Source organism: Camelina sativa, chromosome 16 (assembly GCF_030686135.1).
Source record: "Camelina sativa cultivar CO46 ecotype springtype chromosome 16, ASM3068613v1".
Lineage (NCBI taxonomy): Eukaryota > Viridiplantae > Streptophyta > Magnoliopsida > Brassicales > Brassicaceae > Camelina > Camelina sativa.
The window spans coordinates 27,675,496-27,696,120 of NC_141895.1; the positions used below are offsets into that span (position 1 = coordinate 27,675,496).

Below are 20,625 nucleotides of genomic sequence, written 5' to 3' on the forward strand. Positions count from 1 at the left end.
CCCGAAGCAACAATATCTAAGTGTGTATATACAAATGAATAGGGCCACTTGATGACACCTAATGAAACAAATTAAAAAAATAATAAAAATAAAAATCAGATTGCAATAATGGAAGCATATCAAATTATCAATAGTATGAGATCTCAATCTCCAATCTAAAATAACATTTTTAAAAATAATCCAACAACAACTGTACCGTATAGGAATTGTTCATCTCTTTTCATCAAAGAAAGAATATATCTAATTTTGTTTACACAAGAGCAAATTAATAATATCTATATATGGTTGAGAAAACTTTAAAAAGTAGGTGGTAAAAACTCTTCGAGTAAAAAAAGTTTTTTTTTTTTTTTTTTTAATTTGTGGTGTTGCTCGGACTCAAGTATACATACATGGAGAGAGACCGAGTCAAGTTCATTTTTGTTCAACTATCTATAATATTATTCTATGCTTTTATTGTATGTCCGACCACAAGAACTGGTCCTAACTTTCATTTTTTTTTTCTTCCATAGAATATAAATATATTCATACTGAAGAAATTATACTTATATTAGAAATAAAATTGAGTTAGTTAATGCTAAATTAAGATTCTTACTTTTATTCAACTTTTTTGGAAGAAGCACTTTGAAGAGAGTTGTGTAAGAATAGATTCTCCAGATGGAAAAGTTGGCAAGAAAAAGAAAAAGATGTTTTTAATTTTTTTTTTTTTGCCTTTGTCGCTTAATCCAACGGTCACTCTTCGTTTATATCAAGAATCCATGACGTGGAAAATTCTCTTCCGTCCATCTGCACCTCTTCCCAACCTCTTTTTTTTTTTTTTTTCCATTCTGTTTTATATATTTGTAACCGAAATAAATAAGAAGGAAGGATTGCAAAAGAAAAAGAAAAATAGAAACAAAAGGTGGAAAATAAAACTCTCTGTTCTTCTTTCTTCTTCTTCTTCTTCGTAAGCCATTACCATTTCTTGTCTCTCTGTTCCGTATCTGTACTTTTTTTTACAAAAATATAAATATACACATATCTTTTGCTGATGTCGTCTTCTTGATAAAAATCTTTTCTAAAGTTTTTTTTTCTAGTTAAATAATTCTTGAGAAATTACAAAAAAACAAAAAACTTACTTTGTAAAACTTTGTTTCTTCATCTGTGTTCTGATTTTTTTTTTTTCCTGTTTCTTACTCAAACACATAAATTTCGTCTTGTACTACTAGTTCGTCTTCGATGACTTCTCATGTTCCAAAATATCCTCGTAAATGTACTCTATCTTTCCCACGCACGCACACACGTGTTTAATCAATCTGTCTGTGTTCTTCTTACAAGTCTTTTTAACTTTTGCGTTTGACCTTTTTTTTTATCTCAATCCTTTATGTGTGTGTATTTACTATTTATATATATAGTGCTCTGTTTCTTATGATTATACTCATATGTCTTATCTTCAACACTACTATATTATATCATTTTTACGCCTGGTTGTTAGTTTTTTTCGGTACGACTAAATATTCAGACATCAGTTCACGTTTGAAACCTGTCTCTTCTTCTTCACATCGATAAGAAAATAAAAGGCATCAATAGATTTTTAATATTTGTTTCTACTCAAAATCCATACATATATATTGTCTTGTGTACTGATTGGTTTCTTGGTGGCTTTCTGAATCTGATCCCTTTGGTAACGTAATTTGTTTATTTGTTTTCAGCTGCTATTGAAGATATGGTGAAGAATCTTAGAGTGGATCCTCTTGCTAAAGTCACTGCTTCCACCACTTCCATGGTAAATTAAGTTTCTCTCTTCTCTGTTCTTTTTTTACAGATGATTGATTCTTTTTTTGGGGGTATAATTAATTAAGGATGATCACCAGTATGTGTTTCTTCTTGTTTTGCAACATTAAAGGTTTCTGCAAAAGAGAAAAGGAATCAGTCAGAGCCGTATTATGAAACTCTTGAGACATATCAAGGCCTGCCTTGTCCTTATGGTGGCTACTACGGATTCTACTATCCAGGTTTTGTTTCCTTTTTACACATCTCATAACATATAAGATAAATTCAAATATGTTTTTGGATGGTCATAAGTCTCAGTAACTTGTGTTTTTATATTCAGGTGTTGATGGTTCTGTTGGAGAAGCAAAGGATAACGGATACTATGGTTATGGAACAGATGTTCAGTACCCGGTAATCAAAACCTTCCTTGTCGAGAGAGAATTTGAGGAGTCTGAGATATTTTTAATGACAATTTTCTTGATCTCGATTGTAAGGTGATGCAAGGGGAAAATGGATCTTTGATCTACTTGATGCCAGGGTTTCAATCTTATGATGCTAGCCAAGCTTATATGCCTATAAGTCCGGTTGGTGTATCGAGTCAGGCGCTTCACTCGCCCATGTATGCAGCTCAGGGTTATTATCAGAACCAATTTGGTTATGGAGATGTTTCATCTCCGACCTATCTATGGGACCCTGTTGGAGACAAGTATGTGTATGGCGTTGCTTCAAATACCCAACCCTTGAAACAGAACATATCTTCTTCAAGTCATAACCATAACAATTATTACTCAAGGAGCAAGAACTCCTTCACCGGTCATAGCATGGGAGATCGTCCCAAAACACCTCGAAAAGTAAACATTTGTCTTCTTCAATTCTTCTCTCTTTTCACATTTTCGAGAAGCTATTACTGATCTTATTCTTTGGCTTTTGGTCGGGGTTAATAGGCGTTACAGAACTGCTATGCTCCACCCCCACTGCATAATCAAGAAAGAGGTGGCTTTGCATACCCGATGGACCCGGTAAAGAAGAAGTCTGGTGCTTTAAATCGTGACGAAACGGACAAGGCGAAAGCGAGGAACAGAGAAAATGGTAACAGCACGAATGACCTAGCAAGTGGTCAAGATCATATTACCAATGGAGAATGTGAGTCTTGTACGTTGGATGCTGAAGGGAATGAAATAAGCAACTGTGTTGGTTCTGTGATCAGAAGGGATCAATATAACCTCCCTAGCTTTCAGACCAAATACGAGGAAGCCATATTTTTTGTGATCAAATCTTATAGCGAAGACGACATACACAAGAGCATCAAGTACAATGTCTGGTCTAGTACTCTCAATGGGAACAAGAAGTTAGACAGTGCGTATCAAGAATCTCAGAAGAAGATTGCAGAGAAAAGTGTAAAGTGCCCGGTTTTCCTATTCTTCTCGGTATGTAAATAGCATTCGTTTTTTTGGGTGATATCAGTATGCATTTTTGATACATCTCCTTGGTCTCTGATCGGTTTTATTGGGTTCAGGTGAATGCAAGTGGGCAATTCTGCGGTGTTGCTGAAATGGTTGGGCGAGTGGATTATGAGAAAAGCATGGAGTTTTGGCAGCAAGATAAGTGGACTGGTTATTTTCCAGTCAAGTGGCACATGATCAAAGATGTTCCAAATCCGCAATTACGACATATAATACTTGAGAACAATGAGAACAAGCCTGTAACCAATAGCAGAGACACACAAGAGGTAAAACTATTTTTTAAGGCTCAAGAAACTGAGTTATTGTCAAGAAGTTATCTGATACTGTTCAAAAAATTTCATCATATATAGGTGAGGTTGCCGCAAGGAAACGAAGTGTTGAACATTTTCAAGAGCTATACAGCAAAGACATCTATATTAGATGATTTCGATTTTTATGAAAACAGAGAGAAGGTTATGGTACAGAAGAAGCTAAGGTTCCCTCCCGTATTAAAGGTCCTGAGTTTCTCCTCTATATATTATCTCCCAATCATTCTCTTTACTTGTATGTATCCTTACGAGAATGATCTTACGCCTTTCATTACAGAAGAAAGAAGAAGAACTGGTTGCTGATTTCAAAAAAATGGAGATATCCAATACAGCCAAAGAGGGAAACACGGATTTAACCGGGACTGTGAACTAACCAAACTAGTAAAATCTGTTAGTGTTTTTTGGTTTGGTTTTCTCAAGGATCAATATAAACCGTCCGATTGTGTCGGATTGATTTGATTTGATAACAAGCGAGTGCCGTCGTGTTCTATTGTTTTGTTGTATGTTGTAATGTTGGGTTTTTCTTCTCTTTTTGGTTTTGTGGGTTTGTGCTTATGATATGTTTTGCAATATGTAATCATTGGCAATGATAGGGTTTGGTTTTAAATACTGAAATAAGAAAATCGAGGGACAAAAATAAAGAGGTTTAGACATGAAATGCGTTCTCTACCGTTATTAACATACCCAACAAAAATCATTGCGGGCTCGGGGATTGTCCACGTCCACCACGTGGGGCTCGACCACCACGAGTCAGCAATCGTCCACCTCCTCGAAGGTTTACAGTTCGACCGCGACCTCTGATGGCTGGATTAGGAGCTCTAGCGGTTCCTCCAAGACTGGCTATTCTTTCTTTTCTTTTCAGTATTGCTCTTTCAGCTAGTGTCACCATAGTTGAACTTTCACCACCTGGTGACGCAGCTCTTTTGGTTTCTTCTGTGTCTGGAGCTCCGCTTAAAGTAATAGCAGAAGCTTGAGTAGAGGAAGTGGGTGGAGCGGTAGATGCAGGGGAGGTTGTAGCTGCTGTGGTCTCTGGTTTGAGATCAGTCTCTGGCACTTCTTGTTGATCATTAGCATAGTTAGGTTTATCAGAGGCTTCGTCAGCTGCATCACCTCCTTCATCGGTCTTATCATCTTCAAGCGGTGTCTCAGTGGTTGTTTCAGCTTCTTCTATTGCAGTCTCCATCCTGGTAGGTGACTGTGTGGGGGTAGCTAGCGTCTCAGGTTGCACTTCTTCTTTCTCTGGACTCCTCATCATGTTTGCTATATCTGTAGCCTCATCCACATCTTCAAGTGTGTCTAGATCGAGCTCTCCTTCCTCCTTATCGGATTCCATATCTGTAAGAAGCTCTTGGTTCTCTTGTTCGGTCTGATCCCTAGACTCTTCTTCAGTAAGGATGGTTTCTATCTCAGTTGGATTTTCTTCCACTGGTTCATCAGCTTTATCCTGCACTTCAGCTTCATTTTCTTGTAGTGCTTCCAGTGATTCCTCCTCTGCATTCTCGGCTTCTGTTTCTTCATTGTCACCATCAGCGGCAGTAGTAGCATCCATCGATTCTTCTATGGCTGGCTCTTTTGCAAGGTTTTGACCTTCGGAAGCATCAGGTTGTGACTCAGATACTTTTGTCTTCTTCGACGCAGGTGGTGCAATCTCAGGACTGGTTTCCCCTCGAATCAGACTCTCTAGTTGTGGCTCAGGAACCAACGACTCAGCCTGGCGTTTACGGACAGGTCGTACAGATGTGGTCACTTGGCTTTCTGTTTCATGGGCTGCAGACTGTTTTCCATCATCACCAGCTCCTTCAGCTTCTGGCATATCAACATCAACTTGGGGAGATTCCTCGGGTTTGACAAGTTGAGGACGAATAATCCTCCTACTACTACCTGGTCTACGGACCTCAGTGCTTGGTTTCTGCAAAGTCGATCTCTTTTCTTTGTTGTCTGTCGCTACTTTGGGTGGCTGCTGGGTTGTTGCCACCGGAGCTTTTAAAGGTGTCGAAGAAGGGGCTCTCGCAATGGCCGAAGACTCAACTGCGCCAAAGATTAATTTCGTCAGTGTAAAATAAAAATATCACAATTTGGGAGTCGTTTGGGTGTGCTTTTGATTACCAGCAGCAGAAGTGCCAGAGGAAGGTTCAGTCACCATATCAGTAGGCTTTGTGCTGACTTGAGAATTGATGGCAATAGACCGAGCCACACGTTCGAAGTACTCTACAGCTGACACGTAAGCGGCAGCTTTGTCATTCAATATGCTTCCAGATAGAACCTGGACAGCTGCAGTACCCTATGGAAAAACAAAAGCGTTTAGAACAAACTGGTAAAATAATCATAAATCTGACCTAACATAATACACATATGTTTATGTACATCCAAATGACATAAAACATGTTACCTCAGGAAGATTGCCATCCGCTTGCTTCAATTTTTCCAATTCTTCAGAGAGATGGGCCAATGCTGTTTGATACCTCTCGAGCTTAGCAAACTCTTCGTCCACTTTGGTTTTCTCCTGATAAACAGATGGTAGGGAATACATGAACTAAAACGTTATTGGGTGAAGGATTTCAAAGTGAAGAATATGGTATATAGTTTCCATTGATTCCTACAAGAAGAGAGTAACAAGACACACAAAAGTGAGGATGGAAAGTATTCGAACCTTTTTAATTTTGGTCAAGGAATCCCCAACTTCCTTCTCAACAGACTTGCGTTCTGTTCTCTCTTTAGTTAACTCCTCATCCTTTTTCTTCAAATCTTCAGTTTTTTTCTTCACCTCCTCTTTCAGTGTATGAACATACTTATCCATAAACTGCAGTAAAATTTCAAGTGTGTAAGAATACACAGAAACACCAAAAAAACAGAAATGCGGGAGCCACATTCAGATACAAAATTTTTAATACCTGAATTCTATGCTCTTTTTCCTCTCTCTCCTTAACGGCCTGCTCCACCATAGCATCAGTTGTTGTTCTCTTTCCAGCTTTCGGCAGCAATAGAAAACATGAGCAGATACATACATAACTTATCCAATCGGATTTAGAAAGAAAGAATAACTAGTTACCTTCTTTGGCTTCGTCCAACTGTTTAGAGAGTGACTGGTTTACTTTGTTCAAATCCTCCTTCTCTTTTTCGTATTTTCTCTTCATGACATAATAAAACATCGCTATTAGAAAAGGTGAAAAATCTATGAGTCGGTAAACAAAAAAACAAAAAATAAAGAATTCGAACCTTGGTCGTATTTAAAGAAGAATAAGCTCTCTTGAACTTTTCTAACTCTTGTTTCTGCTTGTTGAACTCTGACTGCAAAGTAGCCTAACAAAAAGTAACAGAGACAGATAAGTAAATCTACATGGGGTAGTGCTTCTTCACATGTAAAAACTAAAATGAGCTCAGCGAGATTCTCATTCTACCTGTGCTTGCTGAACGTCATCTAACCTCTTCTCTCTCTCACTCAGATCTTTTTTGCAATTTGTTAGCTCCTTCTCCAATAGAGATATCTTGTTCTGCTTCTCTAACAGAAGTTTTTTGAAATCTTCAACATGAGCATCTTTTACTTTCATTTTCTCCTAAAAATCATATTATGGCGTCAAAAAGGATATGAGAACTTAAAACGAAAAGCACAGTGGGACGCTCAAGAATCGAACAAATTATTTAAACATCTGCATAACTCAAACACTATTAACAAATGATTCATCAGATATTCATCAGCCAAAATGACAATTGTCTACACTAGAGTTCTAACTAAGTAACCTTCAGCAGACGGTGGTAACATTCATGCATTGACATTGTAACTAATTTCAAGACAGCAAAATATAGTGAACTTTGGGATATCACACCCTTCGAGAAAGCCTCACTATAGCAGAAATTTCGACAACGCCATATAATCTGGCATTACCTCTAATTGCCGCACTTCATCTTTGAGGCGATTGTAGTCAGCAACATCTATGTTTCTATATGTCTCCCGCAACTTCGCAAAGCAACAAATTGTAAGTACAAACCAGTAACAAAAAGTAATTGAAAATATGAGCCCATAATATATGACGCAAGAAGTTTATAATGACTTGCCTCATCAACCCTCTTTTTTTGAAGATCTGTCTCCATTCTTAGCCTTTCCATCTCTTTCATACACAATTCCAACTCTGTTTGCTTTTTCTTTAAGAGGTTTTCAAAATCTTCTGATTCCATCCTAGCCTTTTGAGCTACCTCACGCAATCTCTGATGTTTTAAAAAAAATTATCAGCTTTCTCTAACAACACTAACAGAATCAGGTGGTGGAAGGTAGTTCAGTCATTCGAGTGACATGAAGGAAAAGAAATCTATGTGAAGGTTCCATTACGAACCTGACACTCCTCAAAATTGTGTTTGTTTTCCTCCCTGAGTTGCATGTTGCTTTCACGGAGCAAGCTCATCTCACTAACCTGCGAGGAGAGCTTTGAAGTCAGAAAACAATAATAGTTTCAACCCAAACAATATATCAGGAATCCAAAAGACAAATTCCAAGTTGGAAATATTGACTTTGACCAGATAAAAAAAACTCAACTAAGAGGAACTGAAGCAGCAAGATCATTAGTTCTTATGTTATATTGTTATCTGATATCAAATAACCCAACATTACCTGAAGCTGAAGAGATTTGATTCCATCCTCAGTCAACAATGAGGCTCTTGTACTGGCGCGCTCAGCATTAAGTGATTCCCGGGCAGATTCTGCCATCTTCAAGGCACTCTCAAGCTAGACAATAACAAGTTGCAAAAAAAAATTTCATACCGCAGCCAAAACTATGTAAAAGTAGAGGAGGTTTTCCCTTTTCATGTGTGTATGGTTGTTACTCAAAAAAGGATATGGTGGCCAAATAATGGATAAGATTGGAGACATCAACTCACTTGCGATTGCAACCGTAGTTTCTCCTGTCTCATTAGTGAGATCTCAGTTTCAGCCTGTCAAATAGGATGTACATGACTTAGATAATCCACCGTATAGAGAAGGGGCAGAAAGAAAGAAACAGCAATCCGACAAAGAATTCTCTTACTATTTCTTTGGTTCTGCGTAGATAGTTAACTACACTTTGCAAACCCGAATCTTCAGGTTGATCTGTGTTAGTGCTCCCAGATGATATTTTTCCAGAACGACTGTCCTTCTCAGCGGAGTTGAGATGCTTAGCCTCAAGTCTACTATGAAGTAATTTGTTCTGATGTATAGAGAAATTAAGAAAAGTGAGTACTTGTAGCAGAACCACATGCCAAAGTAAGCATTGTTGAGCATAAACAGATGGGAAAAAACTATCCTTAACACATTAAATAATGTCAAAAAGATAATCAACGAGAGGTGCTTTTGTCATGCATAGAAAAAAATAAGGCTGCTCAAAATATAATCGTAAGAGATCGGGAGCAGACGCCACCTGTTCATTGAGTTCATGATACTTTTTCTCAGCCAGATTCTTTTGCTGCTCTAGCATCAATTTCTGTTCACTCCACTTGGCATTAAGCTCAGACTGATAAACGCCAAGAAATTGAATCGAAGTGTCACAAATCAGCTATTATTATAGAAATATTCAAAATCACAAATTTAATGAAGTTTTGTAAGGTAGAAGTTACAATTTCAATTCCCCGTGCATCAGCTAGTTTACGTAGTTCAGATGCCTCCTCTTGAAGGGCTGCTAAAGCTTGTGATGTTTTTGTAAGCTCCTGAATAGTTTCAGACTGCAGAATAACCTGTACTCCAAAAAAAAGTAGGAAAAAAAAAAAGAGAGATCGTTGTAATATTATGGAAAGAAAGAAAGAACAGAATCAGTAGATGGCAGTAAGACCTTATGCTATGACAAAACTAACTAACAACCATTTCATGTAATATAAAACTCAATTTAGAAATATCTGATGACAAAGGTGCAGTAAAATAGAGAATCCAGAAGACCACTGTTTCATGAAATTGAAAAACAGGATAAATAAAAAAATCTGGTCAGTATCTAGATAGGATGAATAATAAAATCTAGTCAGTTTCTAGAACCATCCAATAAAAACCAACGCCAACAAGAATATGCACGATGGTCAAATGTTTCTTCAAATAGAGAGCTTTAACCAACCTGTCTTTCGTAATTTCTCTGAGCAACACGCCATTTCTCATGTTCCATCTCAAGGTCATTCTTCAAAGTGGACATTTGGATATTCAATGCTTCCATTTGGGAACTGCAGTCAATCGCACACCATCAATTTAAGAATGAACATGCGTCTGTGTGTCCACGAGAAAACAAGATACTTGCTCTACATAACAGAGTACTTACTTTTTAACTAAGCTTTCTTCTCTCAGACTTGCAATTTCAGCCGATGCTGATACAAGAGCATCTTCTTTTCCTGCAGCAGCAGTGGCTAGTTGCTCGGACTTCTGTATACAGTCATTTTCAAGTTCTGACACCCTCTCTCTAAGAGCAACAAGCTCTGCTTCCAACGATCTTTGTCTCTTTTCAGCCTACAAACAGCCATCAGTTGTAAAATAAACCTACACCAGATCTAATTCTATCGCAGATCCACAAGTGATCATTGTTTCATCCAAACACAACGAACAATACCTCAAGTCTGAAGTTCTCATGGGCAGATTCCATCTGCTTTAACGCAGTTTCATTCACCTGAGCTATACTCTTGTACTGCAAGATGGTTCGCAAGGTCAGTTCCCAGTCACAATGAAATCAAAACCAACTTTTTCATTTCAAGAAGTACCTGGAGCATGTGGCTTTTGCTAGATTCTACGTCTCCACTTAATTTTTCAATTTCGTCCTTCGCGATACGCAATTCTACAGACATCTAGAGGAAATAATCACCACACCCAGAAAAAAAAATTAACAGACCACCTTACACAAACAAATATTGGATTGCTATGCCACAAGTAAAAGGTAAACTCAAAACAATAGCTGAAACAGAAGCCTCAAATCTACATGATAGAATTCATCAAACAGATCCTAAATCCTGCATGAGTCACATGTAATACTTCTAGGAATATAACATGAGCAGCCTTTTTACAAATAGATTGCAACCAGGAAATCGGAACAATACCATAATTACAAAACTTAAAAGTCACATTTCAGAAATTTAAAACTGCAAAGAAATTGACTTCACTGACCTCATTATCCGAAAGAGAAATAATCCCACCATTGTCCATATCAAGAACCTAAGTGAGAAAATAAATCGTTACAAACTAGTAATAGCAAATTCCATCCAGGACTCTGCAGTTCGCAGTTATCCCACAATTCAAAAATTAGAAAAATCAAAAATATTTACCTTAGGATCTGACGCTCTTATCTTCTTCTCCAAATCAGAAAGTCTAGCCTAATTTCGCACATGCAAAGTAAATATCAATTATAATCAGCCAAAAATGATCATGCCAATATGTGAATGGACGGCCCACAGCCGTAAAATAAAGTGGAATGACAATGTCGTGATTTTCTGGTAATTGGTTTGGGCCTATTCACAAGTGGTAAAACTAATTGCCACCAACACAAACTACATGCAAAGACTCCCTTCACAAAAGTACCACCAATGAACAGGAAATGTTGACCTGGGAAAGCTATTAGGGTATGCAACCTAGGAGCCGAACAGAGTAAACGCAGACAGATGCTGGTGATTTTCATGCAGTACGGAATTGATTCATGTATTCATGAGTCTTAAGTTATTAAGAAAGGTGAAATAGACTTGAAACAGTACCTCAGCCACAGAAGCCCTGGACTCTGCTACTGAGACCGCCTTTAAGGAATTAGCCAATTCTTTTCCCATTTCTTCTACCTGCATTACAGCTTTTTTCAAAGTTTGATTGCTGTCCGAAGTAATGTTCCGCGCACTACTCCTTTCTTCTTGCAATTCTTTCTTAGCTTCAGCCCATTCTCTCTGTGAAAATAACGGTAAAAAAATCTGTTAACTTCTACTCGTATGCATGATAATTTTGAAGAAATCTAAAGAATGTGACAGCAAAAGATTAATCAAATATGCTATAAACCTCAGGTTGCTTGATAATAATCAGTCAACTTCTACTCATTTATACATGATAATTTTGAAGAAAACTAACGATTGTGACAGCAAAAGAATCATCAAATATGCAATTAACCTCAAGTTGCTTGATATGCTCCTCTTGTTTCCTTCTCTCGGCAGCTCTTGCTTCCTGTATTGGTAAAGTTATTTCATTTTTAATCGGTATCACCTTCCAGTATATAATTATTAAACAAAAATCAAAGGTGATTTTCTTACCTCACGAACTTCCTCTGTACTTTGTACAGTATCCAAGGTAGCCTGCACAAAAACAGGTCAAGAAAAGAAAAAGAAAAAAGAGTACACAAGATAATATTTGCACTACTCTCATGTTTCCAACCTGAAGACGGTAAACTCTCTGAGATAGAGCAGAAACTTCATCAGAAGCTCTTTTTTCAGCATTTGATAACACCTCTTTTTCTTGTTTGAGAACCGAGACCTATAGATGACTGTTAGTATTGAAGCAAGGAAATCATTAATTAAACAGAGTGATTGATGTACAACCTCCATAGACAATTTTCTGGAAATCTCTTCCGCTGCGTGCAGAGACTCGGAACTCTCGCGCAATTTCCGCTGGTGGTCAATGATTAACTGTGTGAACTCTATGTTTCTTGCCAAAACGCTGTTCATTTCTTCTCTCTACGATGAACACAGATAAGGTAAGAACTTTGAAGAACGCACAAGCTGCTGATGATATGAATTTATGAAAAAGATCACCTTGCGTTCAGATTCTTTCATGATTCCTTCTAGTTTTTCCTTAGCAAAATTTGCCTCCATCGCCACCTTATCTCGTTCAGACCTTACTGCAATTATCTCACTCCTAAAATCCAAAGGAGAAACATGAAAACAACGCAGTTGATAATATTACGACACAGTAATAACAGGAAATAATGACAAAAATAAATAGCTACAGTTTGAGTTTCATGGATGTATATGCTATATTAGATATAACCATTGTTCATGTTGTTTCTCTATGTTTCAAGGTGTATGATTATACTTCATGTAAGTTATATAGGATAACTACACTGGTATTGCAAAATAAACTCAGATAGTATATTCAGCAATCCACCGGCATGTGCAATAACGTTTCACTCTTCACTTCTGATACACTAGTGTTTCCACACTTTATTTCTTTTAATTGAATAGTGTTGGTTTGGGTTCTCAACTTGACTATCCAACAAAATGTGTTACATGTCCAACAAAATGTGTTACATGTCCAACAAAATGGGTTACATGTTCAGCGGCACCCTAGCTTATCTACACAAAAAGTAATAACTTATCCAGTAAGTGAAATATAAAGGCCAAGAGGATGATAATATGTACCTAGCCTTTGCAAACTCTTCCTCGAGACTCCGGATGCGTTCAAAAGCTTTTTCTTGGGCTCTTTTAGTAGCTTCCTGGAACAACCAATCCAGTCAATAAGGCGAGTCCAAACAACTACTTTGAAACTCTTTGAAACAAAGAAGAGGAATGAAAGATTTAGTAATCCATCATACCTCTGAATCCTCAAGCAGATGTAAGAAGTTCTTCCTTCCTGGCACTACAGCTACAAAAACACATCTCTGTCAGCCATTTTAAAGCAAATGTGCGACTGAAATTATGTATTCGATTTTCTGAGCAAAGCATGTAACAGCCTGCAAAGCCTCTTTACTAACACGATAAGATTTACAGAAAGCCACATAATATTTGTGCATACAGCATTATTTTTAATTACTGACAATTGAGATATACGAAAACAAGACAAAAATTTGGTATCTGTTCCAAATGCAGATGCTTTCCAACCTAACTTTTAATAGCTAAGAAAATCCTAATAAACTAACTTTTCGTTTGAATATGAGAACAGCATCAACTATAGTCAAAGATTTCTTACATCCCCACTAAACCTTGACATCTGGGGTAAAATTTGAAATGGCTTAATTCACAAACTGGTGAACATAGCCACGAAGCCAATTATTGAGGGTATTTAAGAATACGTAGTGCAGTAAGCTCATAATGATGCATAGAAGTAGAACCTGGAGACAACTCTGAAGAACGAGAATCAGATGAATGAAGTTTCTGCTCCTCTTCATATAATCGCTTATACATTGCAACCTGAAAAAGAACAAAATATACAATATCAATTATTGAAAAGAAATCCAACCTCAATCTACCAAGTGCTGTAACAGAGAAAATATTTAAAGGGTAGAAATGCTTACAGATGTGTGAAGTGATTCAATCATCTGTCCCTGCTCTTCAGCTCGTTTTAGTATGGTGGCTACCTTGGCAGAAGCTTCATAAGTCCTATCCTTCAGGTCTATCTCAAACTTTTCCTGGCATTCCAAAACTTCTTTTAAAACTTCAACCGTACCATAGAAACTATGCAAAAAAAATCCTCCTTACCTTCAGCTCCATTTCCCTACTTTCAATCTCCTCTGAAAGACTACGAGCAAGACTTCTCAGCTTAACATTCTGCTCAACTAATCCATTTATATCTCTGAACTTTAACTGAAATTTGTCCCAACATGAGGAAGAGCATTAATCATCCACAACTTATTTTGCAAAGTAAAATCTAACACAAACATGACGTCGAGATAAAGAAACAAACTTACAAGATGCTCTGAAATGATTTTGTCAGCTTCAGATTCCCTATCCATCTCAACATCAGATAGCAGAGGATAATCTTCGTCATCATCATCATCCCTGGCAGCTCCACATCGAAGTTGAACGTCACGACACTCCTTAAGTAGTATTGTAACCTAAATAGTGGAAACAAACACAACGTATCAATTGACTAGGCATGCAACCAACCAGGTGCACATCAGTCGGATAAAAGCTCAACTATTAACATAGCAAGTCATGTTAGTCAAGAAACTGAAGACCACCAAAAACATAATGAGCAGCGAAGAATAGATCGTCAAATTACCTGTTTCTGAAGGTCAGATATATCTTTCTGGAATAGTTTGTTTTCACGTTCCCGTCTCCTCAAGTCAGCCTATCAAACAGATAAATGTATAAGAACAGCACAAGAACGCATTTTGAACAACCACAATAATAATGCCAGCCATGTACCTTTAGCTCCAAAATGAACTTCTCCATCTTTGATTGTTCAGAGACAGAATCCTGAAGTTTTTGATTAACTAGACTATACGCTTCAACCATCCTCTCATACTCCCCTGAGAACAAAAACAGATTGCACATACGTAGGTTAGAAAATGAAAGACATCTTTGGAGAGTAAAAGATATGGCTCTAGAAGCACATAATTGGATCATACCTCTTTCTTCTTGGATAAATCCGGCTTTCTCTTCTAATTCAGATAACACCTACAAAGCAGGATACCAAGAATACATTAAAAGGAAACGAAAAATGATATGCTCAAGTCATTAGTGAACTGTGGTTGAAATTAATAGTGAAACATAGAGAGATATAGACAAAACAAAAGTGGAAAAGACTGGCACCTAAATGTTTAACAACGACCTAGTAAGTAGTAATAACAAGATAAGTAAATCATACCCGTTGAAGTATCATCTCAGCTTCCTTTCGACCTAATTGCTCATGCCTCAAGGCATCAACAGCCTCTTGATACTTCTCATAAATTTTGGCAAGCTACAAGATAAAAAGAGGGATTTATACACCACCAACAGAGTTGAAAAACTTTAAACTGAAGGGATATACTAAGACTAAAACTCACACTCCATCCATCACGTAAGAGTGAAGCTGCTAGTGCAGTTCCTGACACACCAGCAGGAACCTTCGAAATTACTGCCTGGCTTTCCTCTATCATGTTGCTGGTCCCACAATCGTCACCGCGTCTGGACCAAAGGTAGGTCAGGAGAAAGATATGAGAATTTTATATGTTGTGTACACACTAGGACAATCAAAATATTACAATATTTGAGTAAAAGTATAATCTACTTCGACAGAGCAAATACTCTTCCAAAAGCACTTCATTGTAAACCCCTAAAAAGTTTTAAACTACGTAGTATTTCTAGCAACAGCTAGAAATTAAAAACCTTAGTGACTGCTGTATTTTTAGTGTTAGAAGACCCACATTTTGGTAAGAGCCTCTTCCTAAGAGGTTATCAACATAAGTTGCAAACAAAATAAGCTGTCTGGAAAATGGATCTCTTGAAAGAAACAATATCACTTATCCCCACTTTTACTCAGTTTTTGCTCGTTTAGTAAGCAACTGCAGCAAATCTGACTAGCGAGTATACAATAATAGAGGCATACCTTGTGAAACTGCTGAAAGGTATCAGATTCAGCTCATCTACTTTCCTACTTTTCTCAATTTCTGTTTCACACTTCTCAAGTTTTTGTTTAAGGTCTTCGTTCTCCTGATTTGCAAAGAAGGAAATAAACTATATCACTAGAAAATAAATTTTAAAATGCACCGAAGAAAGACCATGTAGATCCAAAAGGTAAATCATAGAAACCACTTCTCAATAAAAAAAAAATAAAAAAAAACTTAAAGAAATTTTGAGATCACAGAAAATTTTACTTCTCCTAGATTCTGAAAGCTGAATCAACTAATAACTTTTAGAAAACAATCAAAGAAAATCAATATATCATACTAGCAATTGGGTCTACACACAACACCTTCAGTATAAGTTGAAAAGGATGCTGCCAAAGAAGTTACCAGAGCTAGGCAATAATAATTGATAAAGCAAAAAAAACTGAAGGGTCTTACTACCTTCTCTAACAGCTGTTTTGTAGACACCTCTTTCTCAAGTCTATCTTTGTAACTATTCTCGACTTGGCTCAAGCGTTCCTGCGTAGTCATAATTAGAAACTCAACATGGTAACACAAAAGTTAGAACCCTATGCTCTGATTAGTAATGGCAAACTTACCTCTAAAGCCTTAATAACACCCTCAAGTTCGCCAGCCTTTCTAGACCATTCCTCCGAACTTTCCTTGTACAGCTCAACAAGCTTGTTCGCCTATATAACAGCTTGTGGGTTAGATTGGAAAAACAACACCTATGAAAGTCTATTTCTGAAACTATGAAATGCCACAACAATATTTATGACATACTTATCTCTCCAGTCAGCTAGAAAATATGAAAAGAGGTTCAATGTTTGAAACCATTAGATTTGAAAACTTACAGTGTGAAGTTCAGCATTGTATTGCTCTTCAGTGGTCGTTGCTACGTCTTTACAAGAGCTGAGGTCCTTTGGATACAAAGAAAAAAAAAATAAATCCCATAGCGGATAAAACAATAAGATATAAGACGAAATATTATTATGAGCCATAATTACCTCTTGTAATGAGCTAATTTTGGTTTCCAGCTCTCTCAATCTTTCCTTATGCCAATTTAATGAACTAGAACACTCATTATAATTTTTTTCAGCCTGACAGAAAATTGAATGACACTAAAGTAACTGAACTGCACATAAGAAAAGAAAACAGAAAGAAGTATTAGAAAAAAATAGAATATTGGCCTTACATCTACAAGCTTTCCTGACATGTCAGCTTCAAGATCCGAATGCCTTCTACGGAGTTCAGCGTAACTGTCGACTTTGGCTGTCAACTCCTCATCTAGCCATTTGGCATGCCTTTCCGTGAGTTCTTTCTCCTGTTTCCATCAGAAACCATATGTTATAAACATTGTAAGAGGATCATCACATATTATTACATGACGCTTTAGAGATTAAGGTAAGACTCAAAGTAATTTGGCCTAAACAAAAGGATAATAAGCACTATATAAGAACTCCAAAAGCACAAGCAAGCTACAATCAAATCTTAAAATGCAATCAATAATCTGACCTGAGATAGACGACTGCACATAGCCTGAGAACGTGCCAATTCTGCGTTGGCTTCAGCTAGTCGGGCCTCCTTCTCTGAACTAGTGTCCGTCAGCTTAACCTGAGAAATAGGACAAGAATTAGGGTTACAAGGTTGAAAAGGTGTATACATGTGGTAACAATATAGGGAAGCACTCACAATTTTATCTAAGTAGCTCTTGATGGTGGAATTCTTCTCACTAATCTCGGCATCTTTCTGCTCCAGTAAATCCATCAGTTGCCTCTTAGACTTATGAAGCTCTGACATCTCCGTCGTTATCCTCTCCACCTCTCCATCCTTCTCAATCTGCATCGAAACCATAAGACCAGTATAACTATTAGGGATTCCAAAAGGAAAAACAAATACACTCCAACACATAAAGGAACAACGACGCACCGATTGCAAATGAAGCTGGTGCTTCTGCGCTTGAGACTGAGCAAGCTCAGCTAAACGATCGTCTAAATCAGACTGAAGCTTGGCGTTCTGAGATTCGAGGGAAGAGAAATCCTGAGATAGCGAGAGGTACTTCTGCTCGAGAAGCGAACAGGTCTGCTCCGCCGTGATGGAAGCAGCATCAGCCTTAGCACGTACACTATCCAAATCGGCGTATATCTTGCGTATGTACTCGTCGGCTCTCTCCGCAACCACCGACGCGGCGTCGCTAGATAGCCGCGCCAGCTCTTCGTCTGGCATAAACAAGGGCATAATTTCGTGCCCTAGTTTCAGAAAATAACCGCGATTATATACCTAATGTTCTTCGGTTTCCCCCGACGAATTAGAGACGACGATTTGAATTTCACTTTTTGCGCCGGCGATTTTGGGTGAGAATGGAAGATGAGACAAAGATTGAAGTGCTAAACTTAAAAGACTAAGATCCATCAAAAATATTTACAAATTACAATGTAAATATCAAACAGTAATCTCTGTTACTATTCTAAAGGGTTTATGAGTGAGAAATAAATCAAGAACTAAGTGTTTGAAATCTTTTTTTCCATCAAAAAAAAGAATTTTATTTATGAATTCATAAAGTCAATATACATTTGGTCATATTGACTATATGTTTGGAATCTCTAAACTTGTTTTTTAGGGTAATAAAATTTAAAATATATCCAAAACTGATGATATGAAATCAAAAATTCAAGTATCATAATAATAATAAAAAATTACCATTGAAACTATCAAAAAAATTAGAAAACTTGATTTTAAACAATATATATTAAATTATGAAATCCGAAAAAATAGAAAAAAATATAATAAAAATAAATAAAAATTCAATCCCCTGACGTAGCGCGTCCAACCTAGTTGCTTATAATTACATCATGGCTATTGATGCAGCCCACATCATATAGGGTGTTGAAGCAATGGTGAAGAAAGCAATACTGATAGGGATCAATTATCCTGGAACTGAAGGAGAGCTACTGGGCTGTATCAATGACGTTACGCGGACGCACAAATCACTTGTAGAACTGTTCGGATTCTTGGAGGAGAACATCACTGAGCTGATTGATACTGAAAAGTCTAAAATCCAACCCACTGGCAAGAACATTCGACAGGCGTTTTCGGATCTTGTTGAATCAGCAAAATCTGGTGATTTCCTCTTTGTTCATTACAGTGGACACGGTACGAGGTTGCCGCCGGAGACCGGTGAAGACGATGATACTGAGTTTGACGAGTGTATTGTTCCCTCCGATCACAATTACATCACCGGTACGTAACTGAAAAGATACGTTAGTACGTTTTGTCTTATTACAGGTTTATAAATTTCATTTTCATCTAATCTCTTTGTGTGTTATGGTTGGTTCTGTTGTCAGATGATGATATCAGAGAAATTGTGGATAAGGTGCCCAAAGGCTGCTCCTTTACGTTCGTCTCCGACTCTTGTCATACTGGTGGTCTCATCGACTCAGCCAAGGAGCAAATAGGAGAGAGCTTTAAAAAGAAGCCCAAGAAAGTATTCAAATGCCCCTTTGGACTTTTTAGTTCCAAACGTGTTGTAGTAAAAGAAGAAACATCTACCAAGGCAGAACAGAGAGACGGTACTGAAAACAGAACCAATACCAGAAACAGATTTCTACCACTTGAGACTTCAATCAATATGTTGAAGCAGGCTACAGGGAAAGATGATATCGAAGTGGGGAACATTAGGGCGACGCTTTTCGATGTGTTTGGAGATGATGCATCCCCAAAAGTGAAAAAGTTCATCAAGGTGATTCTAAGCAACTTGCAGGAGAGCATTGGTGAGGGTTTAATGTTGGGAAATATTGGAAAGCTAGCAACAGATTTTCTGACTGAGAAGCTGAATGATGAAGATTTTTTGAAACCCGAGATCCAAACACAAGTCGGGAGCAAGAAAGAGGTCTATGCAGGGGCGTGTAATGGGGAGCTTGGGAACAACGGTATTCTACTTAGTGGGTGCCAAACTGATCAGTTTTCTGCAGATGTAGGGTCCAAAGTAAAAGCTTATGGAGCATTCACTAATTCCATACATACTATACTTGCTGAGACAAAGGGTAAGATCAGTTACAAAGATCTGGTTTTGAAGTCCAGGAAGTTACTTGACAAACAAGGATATCCTCAACGACCCGGGTTGTATTGCAGTGATTGTTACGTGAATGCTTCATTCATATGTTGAAAAAGAACTGTCGTCGTGTTTGTACTTTCCTTTTACAGCATTTGGACTTTGGTGCTGAACAAGTATTTGTGTAATTTTTTTTTTTTTGTATTTTTGTAACTTACATATATTGTTTGTTGTAAGTTTTGTTTGAATGGAAAGTGTTTTCAGTTTGAATCGTATCAGCCTCAAGGTACACATGACACATCGTTTGAGTAAAAAGTTGTATCGATCTGATACTCATCGCATAAGGTGATTAGTGTTCAGGCGGATTTCATTCATTGGCTTTCCTATAACTGTGTGTATAGATTCATATCATATGCTGGACTTCAAGTACTCCAAAAAAACATCCATCATGGAACAGGATCATAATGATATACTTTCACTTGGCCTTACAAATCATCATCACTTTTGCAAACTTGAGTTATTACAAGTACTGAAGTACATGCAGTTCTTTTATTCGATCTCATCTTTTCACAGATTAGCATAAGATGATGACTAGTTTATAAGCTCATTGATGGTCACTTTTGCTGCTTGAAAGACTAAATTGTAAAAGAATCTTAATACATGGTTATCAAAACGTTTTAATACTTAATTACCAAAACTTATATTGTCCAGCCGTCTTAGCTCAGTGGTAGAGCGCGTGGCTTTTAACCACGTGGCCGTGGGTTCGATCCCCACAGACGGCGCTTTATCTTATATTTTTTAAATAAATAAGTCGACAATGTTCACGTGCC

At 37.4% G+C, this 20,625-nt stretch overlaps 3 protein-coding genes and 1 non-coding gene across 9 annotated transcripts; 3 read left to right on the forward strand and 1 right to left on the reverse strand.

Annotated features, from left to right (window-relative positions):
- The first annotated feature begins 413 nt into the window (after positions 1-413).
- LOC104752363 (uncharacterized) lies at positions 414-4,178 on the forward strand. 6 transcript variants are annotated; one of them, XM_010474478.3, is made up of 9 exons: positions 414-1,249; positions 1,689-1,762; positions 1,883-1,991; positions 2,090-2,160; positions 2,244-2,600; positions 2,694-3,176; positions 3,266-3,478; positions 3,563-3,706; positions 3,798-4,178. In XM_010474478.3, the coding sequence occupies exons 1-9, from the start codon at positions 1,216-1,218 to the stop codon at positions 3,891-3,893; spliced, it is 1,581 nt and encodes a 526-aa protein (XP_010472780.1). In that variant the 5' UTR covers positions 414-1,215; the 3' UTR covers positions 3,894-4,178. The 6 variants fall into 6 exon arrangements, with proteins under 6 accessions (XP_010472780.1, XP_087345901.1, XP_019093437.1 ...); XM_087489775.1 differs by having other exon boundaries at positions 597-898; XM_019237892.2 differs by having other exon boundaries at positions 835-943.
- On the reverse strand, positions 4,116-18,308 carry LOC104752362 (nuclear-pore anchor). Its single transcript, XM_010474477.3, has 48 exons — positions 17,674-18,308; positions 17,437-17,583; positions 17,260-17,358; positions 16,940-17,068; positions 16,752-16,844; positions 16,599-16,664; positions 16,344-16,433; positions 16,186-16,263; positions 15,726-15,829; positions 15,184-15,304; positions 15,006-15,098; positions 14,767-14,815; positions 14,564-14,667; positions 14,418-14,486; positions 14,104-14,250; positions 13,895-13,999; positions 13,711-13,824; positions 13,528-13,606; positions 13,012-13,061; positions 12,839-12,912; positions 12,233-12,335; positions 12,020-12,154; positions 11,856-11,954; positions 11,735-11,776; positions 11,595-11,648; positions 11,198-11,377; positions 10,775-10,822; positions 10,617-10,664; positions 10,217-10,300; positions 10,069-10,143; positions 9,784-9,968; positions 9,586-9,688; positions 9,101-9,217; positions 8,905-8,997; positions 8,536-8,694; positions 8,390-8,443; positions 8,124-8,237; positions 7,849-7,926; positions 7,574-7,723; positions 7,404-7,475; positions 6,919-7,074; positions 6,737-6,820; positions 6,570-6,648; positions 6,412-6,488; positions 6,171-6,320; positions 5,910-6,023; positions 5,627-5,801; positions 4,116-5,548 (listed from the first exon to the last, which is right to left on the reverse strand). The coding sequence occupies exons 1-48, from the start codon at positions 17,980-17,982 to the stop codon at positions 4,215-4,217; spliced, it is 6,282 nt and encodes a 2,093-aa protein (XP_010472779.1). The 5' UTR covers positions 17,983-18,308; the 3' UTR covers positions 4,116-4,214.
- A 330-nt stretch (positions 18,309-18,638) lies between these two features.
- On the forward strand, positions 18,639-19,909 carry LOC104752364 (metacaspase-5-like). The gene is made up of 2 exons (XM_010474481.1): positions 18,639-18,984; positions 19,089-19,909. The coding sequence occupies exons 1-2, from the start codon at positions 18,639-18,641 to the stop codon at positions 19,907-19,909; spliced, it is 1,167 nt and encodes a 388-aa protein (XP_010472783.1).
- A 596-nt stretch (positions 19,910-20,505) lies between these two features.
- Positions 20,506-20,577, forward strand: TRNAK-UUU (transfer RNA lysine (anticodon UUU)). The gene has a single exon. It is a non-coding gene; the product is annotated as a tRNA-Lys (tRNA).
- Positions 20,578-20,625: the final 48 nt, after the last annotated feature.